This window comes from Pleurodeles waltl, chromosome 6 (genome assembly GCF_031143425.1).
Source record: "Pleurodeles waltl isolate 20211129_DDA chromosome 6, aPleWal1.hap1.20221129, whole genome shotgun sequence".
Taxonomy (NCBI): domain Eukaryota; kingdom Metazoa; phylum Chordata; class Amphibia; order Caudata; family Salamandridae; genus Pleurodeles; species Pleurodeles waltl.
In genome coordinates, this window is record NC_090445.1 from 1,686,910,222 (window position 1) to 1,686,935,128 (window position 24,907).

The 24,907-nt window shown below is 45.0% G+C and overlaps 1 protein-coding gene across 3 annotated transcripts in view; it reads left to right on the forward strand.

Moving 5' to 3' along the window:
• Positions 1-24,907, forward strand: part of RABEPK (Rab9 effector protein with kelch motifs) — a 50,653-nt gene that overhangs the window by 13,344 nt on the left and 12,402 nt on the right. For 2 of the 3 annotated variants that reach the window (XM_069241745.1, XM_069241746.1), the window contains 4 exons: positions 3,417-3,603; positions 8,835-8,996; positions 12,731-12,880; positions 22,888-23,037. In XM_069241745.1, coding sequence (XP_069097846.1) covers positions 3,417-3,603; positions 8,835-8,996; positions 12,731-12,880; positions 22,888-23,037 — 649 coding nt within the window. The remainder of the gene's footprint in view (positions 1-3,416; positions 3,604-8,834; positions 8,997-12,730; positions 12,881-22,887; positions 23,038-24,907) is intronic. The other variant, XM_069241743.1, reaches the window with a different exon arrangement.

Below are 24,907 nucleotides of genomic sequence, written 5' to 3' on the forward strand. Positions count from 1 at the left end.
TTGCCAGCACCACTGCTACCTAGCAGGAGATTATTGGTCCCCAAAAGGTCTTCTAATCGCACCCCCTAAGGTGGGATGCTCTATTAACATCCTACAGGGAGTTCCCAGGCAATACCAGGAATATGCCGACGTATTCCAGAAACCAGAAAAGCCTGAACTGCAATCCCATAGAGAATACGATTGCGCCATTCCTTTAGAACCAAATACAGTGGTTCCTTTCGGGCGAATGTACTCTCTCACAGAATCTGAGAAGCAGATTCTTAAGGAATACCTTGATGAGAACCTACAGAGTGGGTTGATTGTTCCCTCCTCTTCACCTGCAGGGGCCCCTCTCTTCTTTGTTCTTAAGAAGACTAAAGATTTGCGTCCCTGTATTGATTTTAGAGGATTAAACAGAATCACTATTAAGGATCGGTACCCGTTAACCCTCATTAGGGACATCCTAGAAGCAGTCAGAGGGGCAAAAAAATTCACCTAGCTGGATCTCAGAGGAGCCTACCATCTTTTAAGAATTAAAGAAGGTGATGAGTGGAAGACCGCTTTTAGAACACCTTTTGGTCACTACGAATATCGAGTAATGCCATTCGGACTCACCAATGCTCCTTCCATTTTTCAAAGGTTCATGGATTCTATCTTTTCTGATCTTTTACAACAAACAGTAGTGGTTTATCTCGACAATATTTTAATTTTTTCTGTTCACCCAGAGGAACACTCTAAGCATGTTCGCCAAGTTCTAGAGCAACTCCGACAACACCATCTATTCTGCAAACCGGAAAAGTGCGAGTTTGATCAGACGGAAGTAAAATACTTGGGGTATTGCATTAACCAAACCGGAGTCGCCATGGATTCAGACAAGGTGCAAGCTATATTGAATTGGCCATCTCCTTCTTCCATCAAGGAGACTCAGGGGGTCATTCTGACCCCGGCCGACGGCGGAAGCCGCCGGCCTGGCTGGAACCTCCAGAATACCGCTGCGCGGTCAAAAGACCGCTGCGGGTATTCTGAGTTTCTCGCTGGGCGGGCGGGCGGGCGACCGCCAGAAGGCCGCCCGCCCACCCAGCGGGAAACACCCTTCCATGAGGATGCCGGCTCCGAATGGAGCCGGCGGAGTGGAAGGGGTGCGACGGGTGCAGTTGCACCCGTCGCCATTTTCAGTGTCTGCGTGGCAGACACTGAAAATCTTGGTGTGGCCCTGTTAGGGGGCCCCTGCAGTGCCCATGCCATTGGCATGGGCACTGCAGGGGCCCCCAGGGGCCCCACGACACCCGTTACCGCCAGCCAGGTTCTGGCGGTCAAAACCGCCAGAACCAGGCTGGCGGTAAGGGGGTCGGAATCCCCATGGCGGTGCTGCTTGCAGCGCCGCCATGGAGGATTCCCTTGGGCAGCGGGAAACCGGCGGTACACCGCCGGTTTCCCGTATCTGACCGCGGCTGTACCGCCGCGGTCAGAATTGCCCATGTAGCACCACCAGCCAGTTGGCGGTGCTACCCCCGGCCTCCACCCTGGCGGTCATAGACCGCCAGGGTCAGAATCAGGCCCTCAGTGTTTTTTGGGATTAGCCAATTTTTATCGACAATTTATAGCAGACTTTGCACAGAGAACCAGCTATATTACTCAAACCCTCAAAAAAGACCATCTAAGAAAGGGCTTTTGTTGGACACAAGATGCAGAGTTAGCCTTTCAAGACTTAAAGAAAGCCTTTATTCAAGCCCCTATTCTACGACACCCAGACACCAGCAAACAATTCATAGTGGTCGCAGACGCATCCGAAAGAGCCATTGGGGCTGCCTTACTGCAAAGACAAGACGATGATGATTTAGAGCACCCGGTATTCTACCTTTCCCATATTCTATCCGACTCAGAACGGAACTATTCCGTGCTAGAACGTGAATTACTCGCCTTAAAGACCGCATGCACAGAATGGAGACACTTTCTGATGGGCTCGAAAGAACCCTTTGAAGCCCGGACAGACCACAGAAATCTACAGTGCCTAAGAAACTTTCAGTGTCAGAATAGCCGGCAGGCTCGACGGGCTTTCTTTTTTAGCCAATATGACTTTTATATCACATACATCCCTGGTTCTCAGAACATCCTGGCGGATGCCTTGTCCCGACGTTACCCTGAGTGCAGTGATTCTCCTGTTCAGAACCTATTTGACAATAACAAAATCATTGGTTTAGTACAGACTTTTTTTAGACCAAGTCAGGTCCGAATATGCCCGTCTAGAAGACACAGAATTGAATAAGTTGCGGCCGCAACTTCATGTAGAGCAAGGGTATTACTATCATGATAAGGCCCTGTTCTTACCCACTAAACGAGTACAGACTGAAGCCTTACGTATGTGCCATGATTCCCCCATCGCAGGTCATCGAGGAATGAAAGCTACGCAAGAACTTCTGCTTCGCTCCTTCTGGTGGCCAACTCTCAAGACAGATACGGAAGAATATGTATCATCCTGTCCTATATGTGCTCAAGCCAAGACACCCCGTACTAAACCAGTAGGGTTACTTAGCCCACTACCAGTTCCCCCAGGTCCATGGCACACCATCTACACAGATTTCATGTGCTCATTACCCTCTTCAATGGGAAATCACGTAATAATGGTAACCGTGGACTCCTTCACTAAAATGGCTCACTTCACGGCCTTAAGAAAGTTGCCAACGGCAAAAGATTTAGGTCAAATCTTTACACAAGAAGTCTTTCGACTTCATGGATTACCTCAGGTCATTATATCGGATAGGGGTCCTCAATATATCTCCCGATTCTGGAATCAATTCTGTAAGACCTTGGGAATCAAAGTGGCCTTATCATCAGGGTTCCATCCTCAAACTAACGGACAGACGGAACGACTCAATCAAGGCCTCAAACAATATTTACGTAGCTTCTGCAATGCTACGCAGAGTAATTGGGCTACCTATTTACCGCTTGCAGAATTCTCCTATAACAACTCCATACACAGCGCCTCGAAGGTCTCCCCTTTCTATGGCTCCTACGGTTTCCATCCCAAGGCCTTTCCAACTCCCCTGAAAGATACTTCCAATCTTCTTGCCATATACTCCTATGTTCGACAGCTACGGTGTGTCCAACGTGTTATCCATTCCAACCTTGTGGCCACTAAGTCCCGCATGAAAAGGATAGCAGATAGGAGACGTTGTGCGGCTCCTCAATATCAGGTCCATGATAAAGTTTGGCTCTCCTCTAGATTCCTACCTCTCCGACTCACTCAGAACAAATTCAAACCCCGTTAGGGGAATTCAGCTGCTTGTTCATTGCGTTGCAACACTCCTTTGGTGGTAGTCACGCTCCGACTGGTTTCTTCTTGTGAATCCAGTTTTTCCTGATCTGTCTTCGTCTCCAGTCTTCCTGTACCCTCGGATCTTCAGCTCTAACGCCTTGGTGTCCTCCTTCTGTTTCAGGGAGTTCCTGTTGGAGGTTTTTACCCTATTGGGGTTTTTCCTCTGGGACTCCTTCTGGAGGGCAAGGACTGTAGTGGCTTGCTATTGTCAAACAGCACCGTAGCTACCGGAAGGGGTCGCCCCTACCTCGGCCAGAGCACAACCTGCCGGAACCGGGGTCGTTCCCCAACCCTCATCAACTTCGACGGTAAGCCCAGTGAAAACCATGACAGTGTCCCACAATCTCACCATCCATTTAAACAAAGGCTCTGCAGGCATCTGCCTAAACATACAGGTTATCTCCAACAACTCACTCTGCGTATAATCTCTTACCAAACGAGAATTCTGTATTTACCCACCATTCACTCCCTTTTCACCTTCAATTTCACCTACACGTCCTTCTCCACTTTCAACTCCACCTAGTTCTGTTACACGTACTTCCACCTCAACCTCCCAATTCCAGTCATCATTGTCTGAGACTGTTCCATCCCAAGTATATGGATCCCAATTTTCTTTGCGTACCAATGCCCTCACTTGCACAGTTGAGGGTATTTTAGGCTTCTGCTTACTCTTCTGTTTGCGTACCAGTGACCTCACTTGCACAGTTGAGGGCATTTTAGGCTTCTGCCTACTCTTCTGTTTGTGTACCATTGCCTTTACTTCCACAGTTGAGGGCATTTTAGGCTTCTGCCAACTCTTCTGTTTTGTTACTCGTACTGCTAATGTGGTGCACCTTGCCTCCATTTGATCACCCCTAGTCACTGCACTTTCTATGGTCTCTTTCATAAGTAACTGCCTTTCCTGCAAGGCTGCAACCTCATCCCGCAGTTTTCTTATCTCTGCATCTTGTGTTAATGTTTTCCAGTATACCGTACGGAGCGCAGACAGGAAAAGCCATCCCACTTGCTCTGCTGCTTTCAGCTCCAGCTTCGCCCCTCTTAGCTTCACACTCTCAACCGCATCTTCCACTAAGAGAGGAGTCACTTTCTCATCTAATGCCTCCCATAACACCGGCGCTGCCCACCGGTTCAGGAGTCCTGCCACACCAGAGAACGGGTCAGTTGCTAACCACCCGGGAATGGATCTGGCTTCTGCCCCATGCTGCCTTCCGCTCTCTGCCTCACTTTTCTTACGTCCCCAAAGAGGCATTATTGACTTATGCCCCACTTCTGGTACCAAAATGTATTATCCAGGTGACTGGTTGACACCTGTTCGGTATAAGTCAATAAGGACGCTCAATGAAGGACCACACGCCAATTATAAATACAATTTAGATTTACTCGAATTTCAGGTAAATGTAGGCATTTAGCACATTAACAATAGTGGAATAAGAATAGCAATGAAAAGCATCTATTTATATATAAGTTCACTACAATGAGCATCTATGTATACATATGGGGAAAGAGTTCATTGACAGATATAAGCTTGGAATAACTGTATACCAAAATGTGTTACACTACGATGTTCAGGAAGTAAAATATAAACGAGTTGAATACTTCAGATAAGCTTTAATTTACTGCACACCAAAATGCATGTTTCAATTACTGCAGCGGGCTCACACTACGATGTTCAGAAAGCAAAGTATAAACGAGCTGAATTCTTCAGATTAGCTTTGCTTAACTGCATACCAAAATGTATGTTTCAATTACTCTAGCAGGCTCACACTACGATGTTTAGAAAGAAAAATATAAACAAGCTGAATACTTCAGATTATAAACACAGTGCAAGCATAATAATCAATCGTAATAGAGCAGAGAAACAAAGGCCTTTCATCCCTGTGTGGAACTTAACTTTGTCCACGAAATGCTGGGAATCCCTCTACCGCCTGCTTGGACCTCTCTCCCCCTCAAGCATCACGGTCTCTGAACAGCAAAACAGGGAGGCAGCGCTGGGCCATGGCAGCTTTCACAACCCCTTCTGCGAGCTTAAAATCCCTCACACGCACTTCAGTGCTTAAATAACTTGGATTCTATCTCTTTCTGGCATTTCCTAGCTATGTTATCAGAACTTGGCTGCTCTGCCCGTCCCCAGCCTTTGTTTTCATTCCATCTTCTCCCTATACTCTCGTACTCAAGGTTGAGACGGAGTCTGCTACACAAACAAGCTTGAAAATAATATCATGAACTTTTCCACGTTGTTCGGTGATTTCAGCAGGCATCATGCTCATCTACACTGCTCAAGCTAATTAACCCTTCGCGTCACAATGTCTTCCGCACGTTTCCCTATACTGATCACCATGGCACAGCTAGACTTCACTGAATTACACTGGCTTCCTGTTGAGGGAAGCTAAAATTGGGATCTCTCACTTACAGTGCCCTATATCTTAACTCACTCTCAAATCTCATGGACCTACTCACAATCTCTGGCAGCAAATGAGATCTACAAGCAGGGGTACACTTTTCAAAGTCTTCATTTCCGTGTCTCCCATTCTCAACACCAATCACTTTTAAGGTCCGCTCCACCTTCTGAAGCTCTTCCAAGTGATTTACGAATGAACCTCAATCTATTGACCTTTCGTCAACTGTTAAAGATCCTGCTTTTCAGATTATGTTTCCCCAACATGCAACTTACTATTTGATGCCTTAGCTTGTCAGGTTTGTCTTTTTCACAGAAGACATATAGGGGGGTCATTCTGACCCTGGCGGTAATTACCGCCATGGCGGAGGTCGGCGGTAGCACCGCCAACAGGCTGGCGGTGCACCGCTGGGCATTCTGACCGCGGCGGTTCAGCCGCGGCCAGAAACGGAAAGTCGGCGGTGTACCGCCGACTTCCCGCTGCCCTTGAGAATCCTCCATGGCGGCGGAGCGCGCTCCGCCGCCATGGGGATTCTGACACCCCCTACCGCCATCCGGTTCCTAGCGGTTCTCCCGCCAGGAACAGGATGGCGGTAGGGGGTGCCGCAGGGCCCCTGGGGGCCCCTGCAGTGCCCATGCATGGGCACTGCAGGGGCCCCCGTAAGAGGGCCCCACGAAGAATTTCAGTGTCTGCTTTGCAGGCACTGAAATTCGCGACGGGTGCAACTGCACCCGTCGCACCTTCCCACTCCGCCGGCTCCATTCTGAGCCGGCGTCCTCGTGGGAAGGGTGTTTCCTGCTGGGCTGGCGGGCGGACTTTCGGCGGTCGCCCGCCGGCCCAGTGGGAAAGCCAGAATGACCAGACCGCGGAGCGGTCTTTCGGCGGGAACCGCTTGGCGGGCGGCGACCGCCGTCCGCCGCGGTCAGAATGACCCCCATAATTCAGATTTTTGCATGTATAGCGCTCATGTTCATTTAGGGGAATAAAATGAAAACTCACAATAAAAGAACAAAATAGATAAATGAAAACAGTAGAATAACTCAAAAAGGAAAAGGCAAATTTAATCCCTCCCCCCTCCCTCTGATGACGCCAACACCGCAGCTCGCAATCTCAACGCATGGATCACCGCATGCGCCAACACTCTAGCCCCCCCTCCATCTGACATCGGCCAAGCGCATACCAAAGAAAGTCAACTGGTTCACCACCGAAGTCCAAGAATCCAAATGCACCCACAGGCGCCTAGAGAAAAAATGGAGGAATAACCAAACCAGCGAAGACTTCACCATCCACCGCCGACACAACAAGAACACAAGAAAGAACGCACTCGGGAAACGCACCAACTCCTGCACACACAACACAAAGGAACTTTTCGCAGTCATCAACAAGTTCACAAATCCCACCTCCGAAGTCACCAGCATCCCCCGTCGCAAGACATCAGCGACAAACTCGCCACCTTCTTCCACCGCAAGATCCAAGACATCTATGACAGCTTCCTCCCGGAAAACCAACCCAGCACCAGAACCTACAACTGACCCAAGAACCCACCCAGACCATCCACAGCTGGTCCACACTCACCACAGAGGAAACGGAAAGCATTGTGAACAGCACCCACTCTGGAGCCCCCACGGACCCTTTCTCGCACCACATCTACTTCAGAGCCAGCACCTCCATCATCCCCGAGCTCCAGAACACGATAAACCGCTCTATCAACACGGGAACCTTCCCCAAGGACTGGAAACACGCCAAAGTATGCCCCCTCCTGAAGAAACCCTCAGCAGACCCATCAGAACTAAAGAGCTTCCAGCCCATCTTGCTGCTACCCTATCCGGCCAAAGTACTGGAGAAAGCCATCAACACATAACTGAAAAAATTAATCGAGGTGAACAACTCTCTGGACAACTCCCAGTCCGGGCTCCGCAGCAAAAACAGCACGGAGACAGCTCTTCTTGCAGCCACTGATGAGAGCCACATCTCTCAGCACCTCGCTCTCATCGACTGAGCAGGCCCGCAACCTAGGCATCATCCTCGACTCCTCCCTATCTATGACCTGGCAGATAAACTCAGTCACCTCCTCCTGCTGGCACACCCTCTGCAATCTCCGAAATATTTTCAAATGGATCCCAGCAGACTGCTGCAGGACAGTCACCTACTCCTTAGTCATAAGCAGGCTTGACTACGGCAAAGCTCTCTATGCTGGCACCACGACGAGAAACATCAAAAAGCTGCAACTCATCCAGAACACTGCTGCCACACTTGTCCTCGACCTCCCATGCCAAAAACATATCTCCCAGCACCTGAGGGCCCTCCACTGTTTCCCGATAGAAAAACAAATCACCTTCAAGCTACTCACCCACACATACAAAGCCATACACAACATCGGACCGGCCTACCTGAACCACTGCGTATCGTTCCACACCCCCGCCAGATCCCTCCGCTCCGCCCAGCAAGCATTGGCCACCATGCCACACATACGGAAAAGCACTGCCGGAGGAAGGTCCTTCACCTACCTCACGGCAAAGAGCTGGAATAACCTACCCCTGCACCTCAGACAAAGCCCATTGCTCACCATCTTCAGGAAGAACCTCAAGATGTGGCTCTTCGAATGAGGCTCTGTCTGTCCCCCCACCCCTTCCCCCAGCACCTTGAGACCCTCATAGGCAAGTAGTTGCGCTGAGTAAGCAACTATACAAAAAGAAGAGAATCAGAAAAAGAGGAAATGGCTGGAGTAAAAAGAACAAGGTAAATAGAAGTCAGAATGGGAAGTAAGAAAAAGACCAAAGAGAACAACCCCAACAAAAAGAAAATTATTAAGTATTAAATATGGAAAAATAAAGCAGTACTTTGTTTGAACCTCCGTTAAAAAAAAAAGTAATTTCAGAGGTCTGCAATGTGATAGATGGTTAGTACATCTGCCTGTCAGCCCCTCACCCCCCTGCCCCCCTCCCGCCAACTAGGCAGCCATGCACTCCTGCTTCAGTTGCAAAGCTTTTCATCTTTTTTTGCATTATTTATACTTAATGCATTAGGCTTGGGTTTTTTCAGATCCATCTTGTGAAATTGTGACCTGGTGGGTGTAATTAATACTAGCATAGAGATTGCTTTTCTGCTAAAGGTATTTATCAAATATGTTTAATTTTTAATAGAAACTGGAACTTGGAAAAGTCCAAAGGTGAGCGGTTCTCCTCCATCACCGAGAACATTCCACACATCTTCTTCGTCTATTGGGGATAAGCTGTATGTTTTTGGAGGTGGAGAAAAAGGAAGCGAGCCAGCTGAAGACACAGTGCTTCATGTGTTTAATTCAGGTAACTTGGAAACATCTTGTGAGCTGTTTCCTTCCATTAGGGGCACTCCTTTTCTGATTTCGTTTCTGTTTGGGATTAATTTTCTATTTTCCCAATTGTCTACTTTTGGCTCTTGTTACTAGCATGTTGTACACCTGATTATTTCTTTGATTTAGCAATGTTGCACGTACTGTAGGAAGGTAGACCCAGCAGCACAAAGTAAGTTGATTGGTCTGGATTCTTAAAATGGTGCCTTGTGTCTGTGCCATCATGTGCTGGATTAGCCATATGGGTCACAGGACCCTGTGGCCAAACCCGGCTGGAGACATGTTGGTGGGAGACAGTGTGGGAGGCTTTTGAGCAGGTGGAATGGAGTTGCTTTCAGGACTTGTTGATCCCTCCAGCTTTGAAAGCAAACCTGAAGGAGGAGCATTCAATATTCTCATAGGTGCACATATGATTTGCTGCTGCAGACAAATAATGCACCTTCACACTCTTCCAGATAGGAAGTACTTCACTGTTCCATGCGTTTCACTTCAAAACGTTTTGCTGTACCTATGACCTTTCAACCATACCCATTGAGAATTATGCTGCATAATATAAACACTGAAACTCTATTTTTTTATTTTAACAAAGGCCTCCACAGAGGCTATTAAATGATGGCCTGAAGAATCAGGGGCTGCACCTATGACCTCTTCTCTAGCAAGAAATCTGGACATAAAACTCAACACTAATTTATCTTTGACTCCTCAAATCTAAAATATCTCATCTGTTTGGTTCATGAAACTTACATCTCCAAAAAGAGACATCAACCCTTGCATCCTCCACCAAATCACTTTACACAGACCCTATCTTACAGTTTAGTTCATTTAAAATCATACATCCCTGGAAGCCATCACTGGTGAAACACCGGGTCCTACAGCCAATGTTCCCAGTTTCATATCACAAATAAAGTGCAAATAATGAAAAAATATTTACATTCATTATTCTAATAGTAGATATTTGTGGAGCATGTTTTTTGTTGAACATTACTGATTTGCTAGCAAAGACGTAATGTTTTTATAGTTGTTTCACAATGTGCTTTCTTCATTTCGGTCTAGACCAAAGCTATTTATTTACTGTCAAAATGTGTTTGTTCCATTCCTTGTCACATAAGCACTTCCTATTATTTTGCACCAGTTGAAACTTTATGTAATATTGACCTTGATGATCTGTTTAATATGAAACTTAGGAGTGAAACTCCTGCAACAATTAAGGGCCAGGTAAGGGGAAAGAAAGAACTGGAAAGGTCGGCTGCTTGCTGCCATTGCTACTGGAGGTTAGGCCGACCTATTCTGATTGAAACTGTGATATACCTAAGTGCTTATTTACTAAATTTATGGGATTCTATAGCTTGTTCTCCTTTAATTTATTATCACGGATATTATATATAGTCAGCTCAAGGAGAAGACCAGCTGAATTGAAGAGGAGGCAATTGCTCTAAAATATTAGTATGCAGTACTTCAGGTTATGCAAATTAAACGTGGGGTATTGAAACTGCTCATATGTACCTTCTATGGGTTGTGTGTTGATGGACCATTTACACTTATAACAATGGGTTTCAAAGAGCTTGAATTGCTAATTTCGGGCTAAAACAATTCTTAATTATTTCAAAATGCAAAAAGTGGAAAAAAAGGGCAATGTAATTTTCCTGTAAGAAAAAGTAAATTCATAAAAAGTCCATATTTTAAATAAAACAGGCAACAAGAAGGTATCCACTCGTTTTGCCTCAAGGTGAGTAGCTATACATTTCAAGATGTATGCTCTGATATCAGCAGAAACATTTAAATCCGGCGGTTCAGGATGTACTTGCAAATATATCTAATGAAAGAGTATTTTTATTTTTAAAAACTAAAATACAAATTTTTAGGAACGTCTCTGTGCCAAATGTGCAGACTGATTATTTTTTTAAAGATTGCTAGAACTCGTTATTGATTTGGAGGTTAACGACACCACAGTTAGCCTCTGCCACTATGCTGGATGAATGTCTCGCTTTTAGTTGGAAGTCTGATAAGCAAATTTATAATCTGTTTGCTGTAGTTGAAGTACTTGTATTAGTATATGTGTCTAGAACACCTCATTCTCAAAAAAATAATATATTCTCATTTGAGGTCTGCATGGCTTTCGATTTGCAAATAAAGAAATTGTGCAGTGATTCATATGCCGAAAAGCTGGTCCATCCAGGCAAGAGCTGTATTTTCTTTATCAATTTACTTTACAAAACTAGATTTTGCAGAAACCGAACTTGCTTAATCTCAAATTAATCAGGATGACATAAAATGTGCAATTAATTGTATGAACAGTATAGAATGCCGTTCATTGGATGGGTATCTGGCAGATTTTCACCAGACTTTTTCAATAAAAACAATCTCCATATTGTGCATGGTATATATTTACTAATTTAGTACTGGAGGAATCGTATTAGAAAAGCTAGTTGACTGCTGATGTTAAGAAAATAAAGGCCATCTGGAAGTGTAAATCTGTAATATTTGTCGAGGTTACTAAAATCAAATATAATCTGACAAAAGAAGAAAGAAAAAATTGCCAGGATCCCAGAGAGCTGCCAACATGTTTATTTCAGTAACGAATAAGAACATTTCAGAACACCCCAAAAGTGGGCTCCTCGGCTGCACATCTGTACTGCCTGATGCCATGTTCATGCACACATGAGTCAGATTGCAAATAAAAAGCAGTTTATTTATAAGTCACAGGGGTGAAAGGCAAAATAGTTTCCAACATTCTGATTGTCTTTTAGGACGTTAAAGAGATTATTGGTCTCTGGTATTGGACATAAGATTAAGGGCAGAATACCTGGGTATCTGTTGTGGATGTTCAGGTGAAATCGGGAGAAAGGCGTGTGGCGTGAACATTCTTGAGATGGACACTGCATAGTGCATCGTTAATTGCAGTCACTGACTGCGTTCCTAAGACAAGACACATTTCTAATTTCCAGTGGACATCAGTGCATCATGCAGTGTTTGCAAAATAAGTAATTTTGTAAAAATTCAAAAAATACCCAGAAAAAATACTTTGTGGACCTTTCAACAAAAATGTAAAGCACTGAAATTCTACATTGAAAGATTGTGCTGATCCTCAAACAAAATATAAATTTCAGCCTGTGTTACATCATCACAGCTCATGCCAAGAAGTTCAAGCACACACTGAATTAACAACACCCTCAAGCTTACTCTGAGCAAAGCTAAGACTTTTGTACCTTTCCTGGTGGACACCTGTGTCAGCTAGCTCCTGTGACTGCAGATTGACGGAATTATGGAAATTCTACCTTGGCTGCTGCCAGGCTATGCCTTCCTTTGGTAATATAATGTTCTACCCAGCTCTTCTTTGTGTAACTTGTTCCAAACAATTAATTATTAATTTTCTGACCAAAGGTTTTGTTTTTTCCCCCAACTGGCAGTCCTCTGGTAAGCCCTTCTCTTCCTTCACTGGAAAATGCGCTGCCCCTCATTTCGCCAGTATCCATTGCTGAGCTTCTCCTCATAGGACTTGCAAACCAGTTACCATTAAAACTCTGTAGACTGTCATTTGAAGTTAGGACAACAGACAACTCGGTGCAACTGTCAAGATCCCCTCAAACTTACTTGGTGTCGAACAGTGGTAGGCCGTCAGTGGCATAATCCAAAGGACTTTGTTGCAAAAGTAGTGCTGGGGATCGTTCACCGGCTGTTTACATAAAAGAAATGTGTCTGTTTTTGTAGCAACGTTGACATGGACCCAACCAGAAGTATCCGGGAAACCTCCAGCGCCGAGACATGGTCATGTGATGGTTGCAGTGGGGACCAAGCTTTTTGTGCACGGTGGAATGTCGGGGGATCAGTTTTATAATGATATGTGCTGCATTGACACAAGTAGGTACGAGTAGTTTATGTATTATGCACACACTCAATGTGAAAACACTTTGATATTTGCTGAGTGTAGGAGTAATATTTATCTTTATTAATTTCTAGATAGATTTAAAAAACACTGATGTTCTTAATTGTTGCAAAGTATACTATTTTTACTTTCGTTATTGTTGCATGTTTAAAGCAAGTCAAAAACAAAAACTAATTATATTTCCCAGAAACAGTGCATAAAATATTTAACAATAAAATCGCCCGGGCATCTTCCCCCATCCTGCACCTTCACTAACTCCTCCTCCCGCCTGGAACAGGAGTCTGCACAGGCATTTACCACCTGTCTAGAGCAATTTTACAAAGCAGGCTTTTTATAAGTCAAGATTGTAAATGCAAAATGCAGAACAAAAACCAAATTGAAATAATATTAGCAAATCACCTCTCCAGCAATCTAGAGGATTGAAAGGCCTCACCATAGAAACATTATTTACCTTGAAGATAATACAACAGTTGATCATGGTGATGCTCTTTACAGCAAAGAACCATGCTGACAGCTACAATGTATGTGAATATAGGATTCCTCCTCTGACCATTCACATGGAGTATTATATCCTTAGTGTATGTTAACGTCTTTCATTCTAGATTTGCATTTCTTAGTGAAATAAGGAGTGTTGGGCGTTTAAGAGGAACATCAAAGATATTGTCAACGTGCATGAACAGATGATATTAAGTACATGCTGTAGCTTAAATATGTGTACTGCATGTTGACTGTTTCTATTGCGCAGTGTTTATTTGTACACAGGGAGATTGACACATGCTAGTCTGTCATCTAACTCTATAGCAATATATTGTGTTCTAAAACCATTCCACTAATCCATATGTTTGAGCCATCAAAATAGCACCATACTTGCCTCAGAGGAAAGAAAAATAGAATTGTAAAAAGCTTGTGTTGCATGATTGGCGTTCACATTTTATAGCGAATTGTGGTGGAGCAGATGCATAAATGTCTCTCACCAACTCCTATATGTATATTTTTTTATGTGAATTCACACTAAAATCATATTCATTGAAAAGTTAAGGAATACAGAAATTGTGTCCACAAAAACCCAGCGAATCCAGTTTGTGAAGTCTGCTTGATTTATAAAAAACAATCAGGAATCTCAATCTTGGAAAAGTGAGATAGCCCAGTTGATTTGATTCTGGGATGCCTAAGTCATCAGAAATTAAAAACATGTCTTCTGGGTAAACAATCCTATTTACCACTCTGAAGCTGCTAATGCTGACTGTGGATTCACAATTTGGGACATATGAGATATCAAAGGGAGTTATGCATGCTAAAAGTTTAGCCTCACTAGCCAGTTAAAAGGTAGAAGCAGGCCTCTCAGTTCATCCAGCCGGTCAAACACACATGCACTTAGGTTTCTCCAACCCAGGTGTATATATAGCCGGGCTGCAGAAACAGCACAGACCCCAGGCCTGTGTCTGAGCGGCAGTGGCTGCCGCTCACACCAATCCTGACACTGCTATGTTATGTTTAGCATGTAACCAGCGCCAGGATTACTGGGGAGCCTGTGCTGGTGTCTCAGTGAATGCTGGGACACTACACGGAAGGAAGAGGAGCGCAAGGGGGCAGGAGACGGCGGTAAGGTACGTTAAAAAAATATATTTATATTTTCCCCTCTCCGTCTTCGGCCCTGCATTTTAAGTTCTTTTACTCTAATGTATCAGTTTGGGAACTACTGAGCTACCCCACATTTTGCAGAGAGAAAAAATGAAACGCCATCTTTGTATCCACCTGTAACCGTGCCTTTGCATGTCTCTCTTTTAGAGGTACTTCTTCTCCAAAGCATGGATGTGTCAGGAAGAAGAGGAGATAGCTTGATGATTCTGTAAAGTTTTACAGAAGAAACTTCCATCCTCAGCAAAGCAGCTCAGCTGCTGCTCAATATTTCGCAAACCCAAGGACCAATAAATATGGTGCATTGATGTTGCACCTCATCAAGGGATACAAATGTACCCATGAATATTTGCATCTCCTTTACACATTTGCCAAACAATGCTTTGTGTTGAGCCCTATTGCAGGTTACCCATTTTAGGGTTGGTATTTTTATTGAGATGTCTGCAAAAATTGGGAAAGGGATTGCTAGCATCACTTTGAAAACAAAATTCCTTTGGGCCCAGACTTGATAAAGTCCCCAAACGCCCCTCCGAAACCTGATCAACTCAAGATTTTTATCAAAGTGGGTGACTTTATGTTGCTAGGACTTCCAGGACTAATTTTGGCCCTTTTGTTGCTCCGTAGAATATTTAGCAGGATTGATTGCGCTCCGGATAAATTCCATGGGGTCAAAGTTACTTTCCTCCCACCAAAAGTCTAGAGTATTTGCCCTTTTCCCCAGAATATTTTTTATTGACAATTGTCAGGTAACAATAATTGGACACAACTCATCTTGACCATAGACATAGCCTTTGAGCAAAGACATCTTCATCTCCCACTTCTCTCCACCCTACTGCCCAAAAAGTCAGCCTCCTATCAATTTGGTTCCAAGGACAGTGTCCCTAAGGTAATCACTGTTGTCGATGAGAGGTGCATATTAATGTTTATAAGAAATATAAAAACTACAAAATAATATAAAGAACTTAAAAAATCCACCTCTGTATTAGACTACATAAGAATTTATGGTGGCTGCACACTGCAGTCTGGAAGACTGCACCAAAAGCATGAGAAACAAGTTATTTTCCAATCATATTTACAGTAGCTCACACTGCTGTCCTAAGATGCATCACCAGCGTCCTTTTCCTTGTAAGCTTTTAGATTGTTTTTATAGTTGACTGCAGCCTTAAAGTGTGAAAACATAAAACTCCTCCCTTTTTAGTCATTCTCAGGGGCGCTTTTCCAGGGACCCCAAATGAAGGTCGAAAAAAAGTGTTATCCTTTATCCCATGAAAAACACTTCTTTTTTTTATTGCTGTTTCACTCAGAATTGCCTCATGTCCTCCTCTTTCTACATGACCACAAATATGGCCTGTTCTTCTCCACTGTCTTTGACAAGGTGCCTACCATCACCTACAGACTCCCCCTTCCCAGATCTGAATGTGCCTTATGTCAAAGGAAGGTCTCTGTCAGATCTCTGAGGTCCTAAAATTCCTGGCATGCCTTGCATTCTCCACCCAGTCAGCTTTCACCTGTAAACATGCCACCACCAGTAGCACCTAGTTTTGCAACTTTGTTCCAGGCAGTAACCTCTTCCGCTGAAAAATCAAATCGGGGCTTATAGAGCGTAACTACTCACCCATAAGGGTATCAAGGCGCTAAGGGGGTTTGTTCTCTGAGTTTCAGTTGAAAAGCCAGGTTTTAAGGTCATTCCTGAATTGAGGTAGCGAGATGGTGACTGCCTGAGGTGCAGGGGCAGGGTGTTCCAGCTCTTTACCACGAGGTAGGCAAAGGATCTTCCACCAGCCGAGGCCTTCCATATGCAGGGTATCGTAACTAGTGCTTGTTTAGAGGAGCAGAGAGATCTGGTGGGGGAATAGAAGTTAATGCCATGGCTGAGGTACGTGAGTCCTAGGTCGTGGATGGCCTTTTAAGCATGGACGAGGAGCTTGACGTTAATTCTTTTCTCGATGAGAAGCCAGTAGAGGTCTCTTAGGTGATTGGAGATATGTCCACAGCAGGGAATGTCCAGGATAAGTCTGGCTGAGGCGTTTTGGATGTGCTGTAATTTCTTCAGGTTCTTGTGGGTGGTACCTGCGTAGAGGGCATCGCCATAGTCTAGGCTGCTGGTAACCAGAGCATGGGTTCCATTTTTGTGACAATCCTTTGGGATCCATTTGTAGATCTTCCGGAGAAGTTGGAGTGTGTGAAAGCAGGAGGATGCAACTGAGTTGACTTGGCGGGTATTGGTGAGCAGTGAGTCCAGGATGTAGCTGATGTGCGTGCATGCGTGGTGGTTGGGGTGGGGGTGCCGAGGGTTGATGGTCACAAGGAGTCGTCCCAGGCTGATGTGGATATTCCCAAGATGAGGATCTCGGTCTTGTCAGAGTTGAGCTTCAGGCAGCTGTCCTTCATCCAGACGGCAATGGCTTCCATCCCGTTGTGGAAATTCTTCTTGGCCGTAGTGGGGTTTCCACTCAGTGAGATGATCAGCTGAGTATTGTCGGCGTAGGAGATGATGTTCAGCCTGTGGTCCCTGTCAATGGATGCGAACGGAGCAATGTAGATGTTGAATAGTGTGGGGCTCAGGAGGAGCCCTATGTAACTCTGCAGTTGATCTCCGTAGGTTCTGACAGATAAGGTGGTAGTCTGACTCTGACAGACAGGAAGTAGCGTATCCATTGTAGGGCTTTTTCGCGATGCCGGCTGCATGAAGCCTGGAGCAGAGGATAAGGAGTAAAACTGTGTCGAAGGTAGCCGATAGGGCCAGTAGGATGAGGGCTGCTGAATGGCCGCGGTCGAGGAGCAAGAGGATGTCATCTGTGGCGGTGAGGAGGGCAGTCTCCTTAAGTCTAATTGGGTGGTGTCCAGGATAATGTTGTTCTCGATATGCTTACGGAGCTGAGCATTGATGGCCTTTTCGATGACCTTGACTGGAAACGGCAGCAGAGAGATGGGGCAGTAATTCTTTAGATTCTGGGTCTCAGCCGTGGGTTTCTTCAAGAGCGGGTGGATCTTGCCATGCTTCCAGTCCTCTGGGAAGGTGGCTGTCTCTAAGGAGCAGTTGAGGGTGTGTTGGAGCTCGGGTGCTATGGATGTGTTGGCCTTGTTCAAAATGGACAGGGGTCCGTAGGGGCTCCGGAGTGGATGCTGCTCATGATGGTGAGGGTGGTCCAGTGGTGCAGGGTCTGTGGTGGTTCAGTGAGTCGGATTTGGGTGTTTGTTGGAGGGCTCGGAGGGTCTTGGGATCCAAAGCTGTAGTATATGTCTTTGATTTTCCTGTGGAAGAAGTTGGCTAGCCTGTCGCATAGGTCTGGAGATGGAGGGATGCTTGCCGTTTCTGATTGGGGTTTGGCAAACTCTTTGACCACGGCGAAGAGGTCTTTGGTGTTGTGAGTGGTGGCGCTGATGCGGTCCTGCAGGGTGGCTTTCCTGGTCACTCTGATGAGGTGTTGGTGGGATATGGTGGCAGCTTTGAAGGCCTCGAAGTCTTCCGGGGACTTGCTGTTCCTCCATCTTTTCTCTAGCCATCTGCAGGTGCTCCTGGAGTGTGGGGGAGAACCAGCTGGCCTTCTTGAGGTAGTGTTTCGCTGAAATCTTATGGAGAGGTGCCAGGGTGTTGCTGCATTCGGAGATCCATTGGTGGAAGTTCCATGATGAGATGTTGGCATCTGCGGTGGGGGGATGAAGAGGGGTCTTGCTGAGGGTGTTGGAAAGCTGTTCCTCGGTGATCAGGTTCCATTTGCTGCTTGGGGAACGTTGCCAACGTAGGTCACTTCTTTCAACGTACAAGTCACTTTTCCCTCCAGTTGGTTTATTGTAGCTTCAAAAGGCACCATACACCTAGAAACATTGTCACATTTGTCATACATTTTTTCCATAGAGGCCAAGAGAGTCCTCTTTCCTTTTCATAACCCCTCAGCATATCCCGCTTCTTCAGCCATACCATCATAACAAAAATGTTTTTGAAGCCGTCCTCTGGGGGAAAACACTCCTCATAACTGTTTGATATAGCACAGTGGGTTCCTCAGGCCAGTTTTTCTGCATTTTCGCCATGCTTCTAGTTTTAGTGAACTACCTCCTTCACCATTTCTACAGTACAGTGGTCGTAAACGTCTTATGGCGGCATGGTCTCATGGAGCTGGACCTGAGCCATAATGTGCCTCTGATCAATCTTGACTTTCATAAACATCAGAACCCTCGCAACAAAATTCTTCCCATGCCCTCCAGGTTTAGCCCGGACGTTTGTGTGCCCCGGCCAAGGCAGCAATGTTGTGCTTCCATCATGTGCTGGGTGCACCTGAACTCCACACGAAGGGTAGTTCCTCGCTTCTGGTGTTTCCTTAGGAGGCCTTTGTTGTCTTAAACACTGACCTCCACCTCTCCAAAGTACTTGACTCGTTTTCTTTCTTTCACAGATGCCTGCAGCAGCCTCCGTTATTGATCACATATAGTGCCTGCTCTGTGTATGTCAGGACAAAGGCTTCTTACCTAGGAAACACTTTTGCTCTCCAAAAAGATCAGCTGGTTATAGATTCTGGAGCGTGGCCTTCAACTCTCAGCAACACCTCCATCAAATATGGGGCAAAGTTGTATCTCCAGGAGGGTGAGGGTAGGCCCATCTTGCAGTCTACATGGCTATGCACTGAGCACTCATCTTTTAGGGAGTTATTTACCTCTAGGCCTTTCATCCTTCTGATACATGCATTTGCATGATAGGCACTTAATGGTGGGTCTCTACCCTTCAGTTTACTAATGTGTAATTTCTTCTGGATCAAACATAGGAAGGCCTTTTTATGAGTGTCAGAAAGGTCACCCCAAGTCAGATAAGAAATAATTGGTAATAATGTTAATGGATGTTCACAAATCAGTACTGTTAGCATACCTAGGGTTCCTGCTTGTCTCTGGCTGTTTTCCGTCTTGGCAGCAAGGGTCTCTGCGCAGTCCTGAATCAGAGACTGAGCAGACATCCCCTATTGCTAAGTGGGAGGCACATTTGCTTCAGATTGCTTATTCAGTTATACAAGGAACAGAATCTAAGAGGTGGTTGCTACAAATTCCTTGGTTTGATGTCAAGATAGATCATCCTCTCCAAACAGCAGATGATGGACACCTGGGGCACTATATAAGTCTTCAATGATTCTTTCCTGTGGGTTATCTGATCCCAACAAGACTTCAACAACAGTGAACTATGTGGACTCTTATATTTTCGCTTTGGCCTTCACTATGGTTTGGTGGTGAAATTGCACTTGCTTTAAAGCTCATGTTTTGAGGGTGCTGGTAATAACTTGCCTTGAAGAAGGCACACTTCCTCTGACCTGGTTATTTCATGTGCTACCAATTTGTCTCTGACTGCCGAAGTCTTGCCTTTGTTGATCATTAGCAAGTTTTTCCATTTAGTCTAAAACTTATTGTCATGGTTGGTGGCACTGCACATGTTCACTATTTTGCTTAATTTAGCATACATAGAGGGAATGTGGATCCTGGTGGACTTGACATGGTATGGCTATCTCATATCCTTTATTCTCTTGTTCTGAGAATTAGAAGTCTTATCACCAAACGCCCTGCTTCACATTAGGTTATGCGCTTCCTCACCTGCTTTGTGTAGCAAGAGTGCTGTCATGGCTGTGTTACTTGTTTCTTTAATGACATATAAATCTCTCTCTCTTCATTTTTGTACTTTTGATGTCACCATGCCTGGAGCCATGCATGCAGGGAAGGAGAGCCTGGGATTAAGCTTTAAAACGCCTACACTGGCTAGGATTTTCCATAAAGATTGGGAAGAAAAATATTTACTTTGTGGTTAAATTGGAGGTCCTATTTTTATTAATATATTTTATGTAAAAATCAGTCCATATTTGGGAGGAATTACGAGGTAAATTTTGGATCTTTCTTTTTATTTAATCTAGTGTATTTATAGTGTATATTCTGAGTATTTCCCTTTACTTCATCCTCACCCTGAGACTTACCTTTTTCTCTTAAATCTAACCCTTACGCAAGTATATAATTCACTGTAACATTTTATGTAGTGAAATCCCTCACCCTAGTCTTTTACCCTACCAATAGAGTTCTCTCCAATTTTCACCTTTATCCTTATTTTATTCCTTTCCCTGGCCATTTCCCTATCAAACCGTAGGTTTTAGTGCTCTCTCGTTCAGAAGCATCCTTCACTGCTGCCAGGACCCCACTAACCCCCGTCGAATCCTTCAGCCTTCAGAAAGCATTGAAAAATATATCACTTCCCCTTCTTCTAGATCTAATGCCTGGTTTTCACTCAAGAACCTACAGATCTTTAGTCCAGAAGTTTGTCCTCCATTGCAACTCACCCTTCTTATCTATGTAAAGCATCCTACATCCTCTGGCTCAAGATCACCATATAAGAATATTAAATAAATAAATTAATAAATCAGTCCAGTCCAAGACTACTTGTATGTGGCCCAATTCTACATTGGTATTCTGGTGCTTGTTCAACGCCTCAAGGAGGTGGCCTTGGTGAACAACCATCTTCTCAGACTTTTGTTGAAAAGGGCATTGCCTTATTCCTTCATGTATCATCTGGGAGGTTACTCCATAATCCATAATCTAGCACTCTCCACTTGCAGAATGCTGTTACCAGTGGTGCTTCCGTTGACCTGGGTAGTAACCAATTATCCTTGGTCATAAAACTGATCCCAGATTGTACTGTTGCATTGTTTCCTTCCAATGACGTGGTCCATCTCCATCAACAGTCCTATAGATAGGTATAAAGACCATGAAATTGATCCTTCCCATTCTGTGTTGCTGATCGCAGATGTTAGCCCATCCACTACTCATTTAATTTTGAATGTGTTGCTTCCTATGTATATATATATTTTATTACGGGCTCCCAAAACTTACCACAGCAGTCTTCCAAAAATGATCAATGATGGCTATGGACGTTGTTGTTAAGTTACCTTCTATGAAGGTCAAAGTTTAGCTAGAATGCAAAAATAGAAAGCACATGATAGTTAACTGATACACATGTGTCTCTAAGGTCATTCACTCAATGAGCACAAAGCCAGTGATTGCTCTTTCAGAGATAATTTATCCACATGGTCCCTCATGCCCAGGCTCTCATAATCCACAGCAAGTTCCTCAATAAACTGCTCTGACACCATCTACCACAAATGTGGTCTAATTTAGGTTTAGTGCACGATTGCACCCACCTTTTCCACGTTATCCTTTGTGGAAAGGAGTACCAAGTTTGATGTTTGCTCTAAGGACAAGCACCAACTTTGTCATCTGCATGTATGTAGAACTCAACGCTGGACAGTATTAGTTGAACTGCACATGCGAACCTCGCTGGCAGTGTTGTAACTGGTCAGTCGAGTAAACCTGTGCTGTAAAGAAAGATGCAACTCATTTAATTGTGACATCAGTGGTACCAGCCACTGCCTGGCAGTACCACCAGTTATGCTGGCGCCTGGATCACCATCCTCAAAGTCCTTCATGTCCGGTCCATCAATGACCACTAAACCACTCTCCCAAGGTGAAACCCACCTGAAGATTCCCAGTATCCCATGAGATTCCAGATTGTGACAGCAGCAGAGTGACCACTTTCACAAAGACTTTTGTGAAGGATTGGATCCATTATTTGGTCAATAATTATTTGGACCTGTGAGGTTGGAAGTGGACTTCTTTATTAGATGCTCAAAAGCCTGTTTTGGACAGTTCTTCTGCCTGCCAGGGCGGAGGCCTTCACAGTCCCTTCACAAGTGCTTGATGATATGTGGGCACCATCCTTAAACTGGTGGGACAGGGGGTAGGATTCGCCCCCAGTGGCCTCTCTTTCCTGTGGGGAGCCACTGGGATGAGAGAAGAATCTACAGTAAATGCAGCCCTCACACTGACTCTCACCTGAACACTTTGTTGTATTTTTTGCTTCAAAATTTTGTTTTCCTGATTTGTTCACCAGAGATTTTTGTCGCACGAGGTTTATCACCTGAAAAAAACAGGCATGTCACCTGCCCTGGTAGGTACCAAACATAAACAGAATGAATACGCAGACCACTACATATCCATATGAATAATTTAGAAATGCAGCGCCTAGCGGACACATTGTGTCCCCGAGAGCGCTATGGCAGTGGTTCCCAACCTTTTGACTTCTGTGGACCCCCATTTTATCAATACTGGAGCCCGGGGACCCCCACTGAATCATTATTGGAACACGGGGACCCCCAAGGAGTCATTACTGATAGCTGGGACCTAATATTATTAAATTTTTTAAGCAGCCGCGGACCCCCAGGGTTCCCCCGGCCCACAGGTTGGGAACCACTGCGCTATGGGATAGTTCAGTATGGATCACAGCTGTATTTACCTAATGACGCGTTCACCTTTTGTTTCTCGGCAGGTGACATGAAGTGGCAAAGGTTAAAGGTGAAAGGCGACGTTCCAGTGGGCTGCGCTGCTCACGCTGCTGCCGGCTGCGGGAAGCATATTTATATATTCGGTGGAATGGGTGCCGCGGGGGCTGTGAACACCATGTACAGGTACCACACAGGTGAGAGCCGGGCAGAAGCACACGCACGGCGGGGCACGTCACTCGGGCCTAGTTTAGGAAATGTCATTGCGCCTTGATGCCTCGGTGGGATGTGCAGTGCGCTAGACTCTCGCCGGATAAAATAAACCCTACCTGGCCATTACATTCACACCATAGTCAGTGCTTTAAATGGGCAGGTGCTGTCCGGTACTGAGTACCTACGCTTGTTTAATTGGAAAGAGAGAGTACTGGCGCTTCTCAGCACTGCTGCAATTCATTTAATGGGAATAAGGACACTTCTCAGCGCTGTTGCAGTACATTTCATATGAGAGTACCTGTACTTCTGAGTACTCCTGCAGTACATTTAGTGGAAGGGTACCTGCACTTCTCAGCACTGTTGAAGTGCATTTAATGGGAGAGTACCTGCACTTCTCAGCACTGCTGCAATACATTTAATGTGAGAGTACCTGTACTTCTCAGCACTGCTGCAATACATTTAATGTGAGAGTACCTGTACCTCTCAGCACTGTTGAAATACATTTAATGGGAGAGTACCAGCACTTCTCAGCACTGCTGCAATACATTTAATGGGAGAGTACCTACACTTCTCAGGACTGCTGCAATACATTTAATGGGAGAGTACCTACACTTCTCAGCACTGCTGCTGTACATTTAATAGAAGAGTATGTGCACTTCTCAGTACTGCTGAAATACATGTAATGGGAGAGTACCGGATTTCTCAGTACTGTTGCAGTACATTTAATGGAAGAGTGCCTGCATTTCCCAGCACTGCTGCAGTACATTGAATGGGCGATTACCTGCACTTCTCAGTACTGCTGCAGTACATTTAAGGGGAGAGTACCTGCACTTCTCAGTACTACTGCAGTACATTGAATGGGCGATTACCTGCACTTCTCAGTACTGCTGCAGTACATTTAATGGGAGAGTACCTGCACTTCTCTGCACTGCATTTAATAGAAGAGTACGTGCACTGCTCAGTACTGCTGCAATACATTTAATGGGAGAGTACTGGATTTCTCAGTACTGTTGCAGTACATTTAATGGAAGAGTACCTACATTTCCCAGCACTGTTGCAGTACATTGAATGGGCAGTTACCTGCACTTCTCAGTACTGTTGCAGTACATTTAATGGGAGAGTACCTGCACTTCTCAGTACTATTGCAATACATTTAATGGGAGAGTACCTGCACTTCTCAGCACTGCTGCAATACATTTAATGGGAGAGTACCTGCACTTCTCAGTACTGCTGCAATACATTTAGTGGAAGAGTACCTGCACTTCTCAGTACTGCTGCAGTACCTTTAATGGGAGAGTGCCTGCACTTCTCAGTACTGCTGCAGTACCTTTAATGGGAGAGTGCCTGCACTTCTCAGTACTTCTGCAGTACATTTAATGGGGTAGTACCTGCACTGCTCTGTACTGCTGCAGTACATTTAATGGGAGAGTACATGCACTTCTCAGCACTGCTGTAGTACATTTAATGGGAGAGTACCTGCACTTCTCAGTACTGCTGCAGTACATTTAATGGGAGAGTACCTGCACTTCTCAGCACTGCTGCAGTATATTTAATGGGAGAGTAACTGCACTTCTCAGCACTGCTGCAATACATTTGATGGGAGAGTACCTGCACTTCTCAGTGCTGCTGCAGTACATTTAATGGGAGAGTACCTGCACTTCTCAGCACTGCTGTAGTACATTTAATGGGAGTGTACCTGCACTTCTCAGTACTGCTGCAGTACATTTAATGGGAGAGTACCTGCACTTCTCAGCACTGCTGCAGTATATTTAATGGGAGAGTAACTGCACTTCTCAGCACTGCTGCAATACATTTGATGGGAGAGTACCTGCACTTCTCAGTGCTGCTGCAATA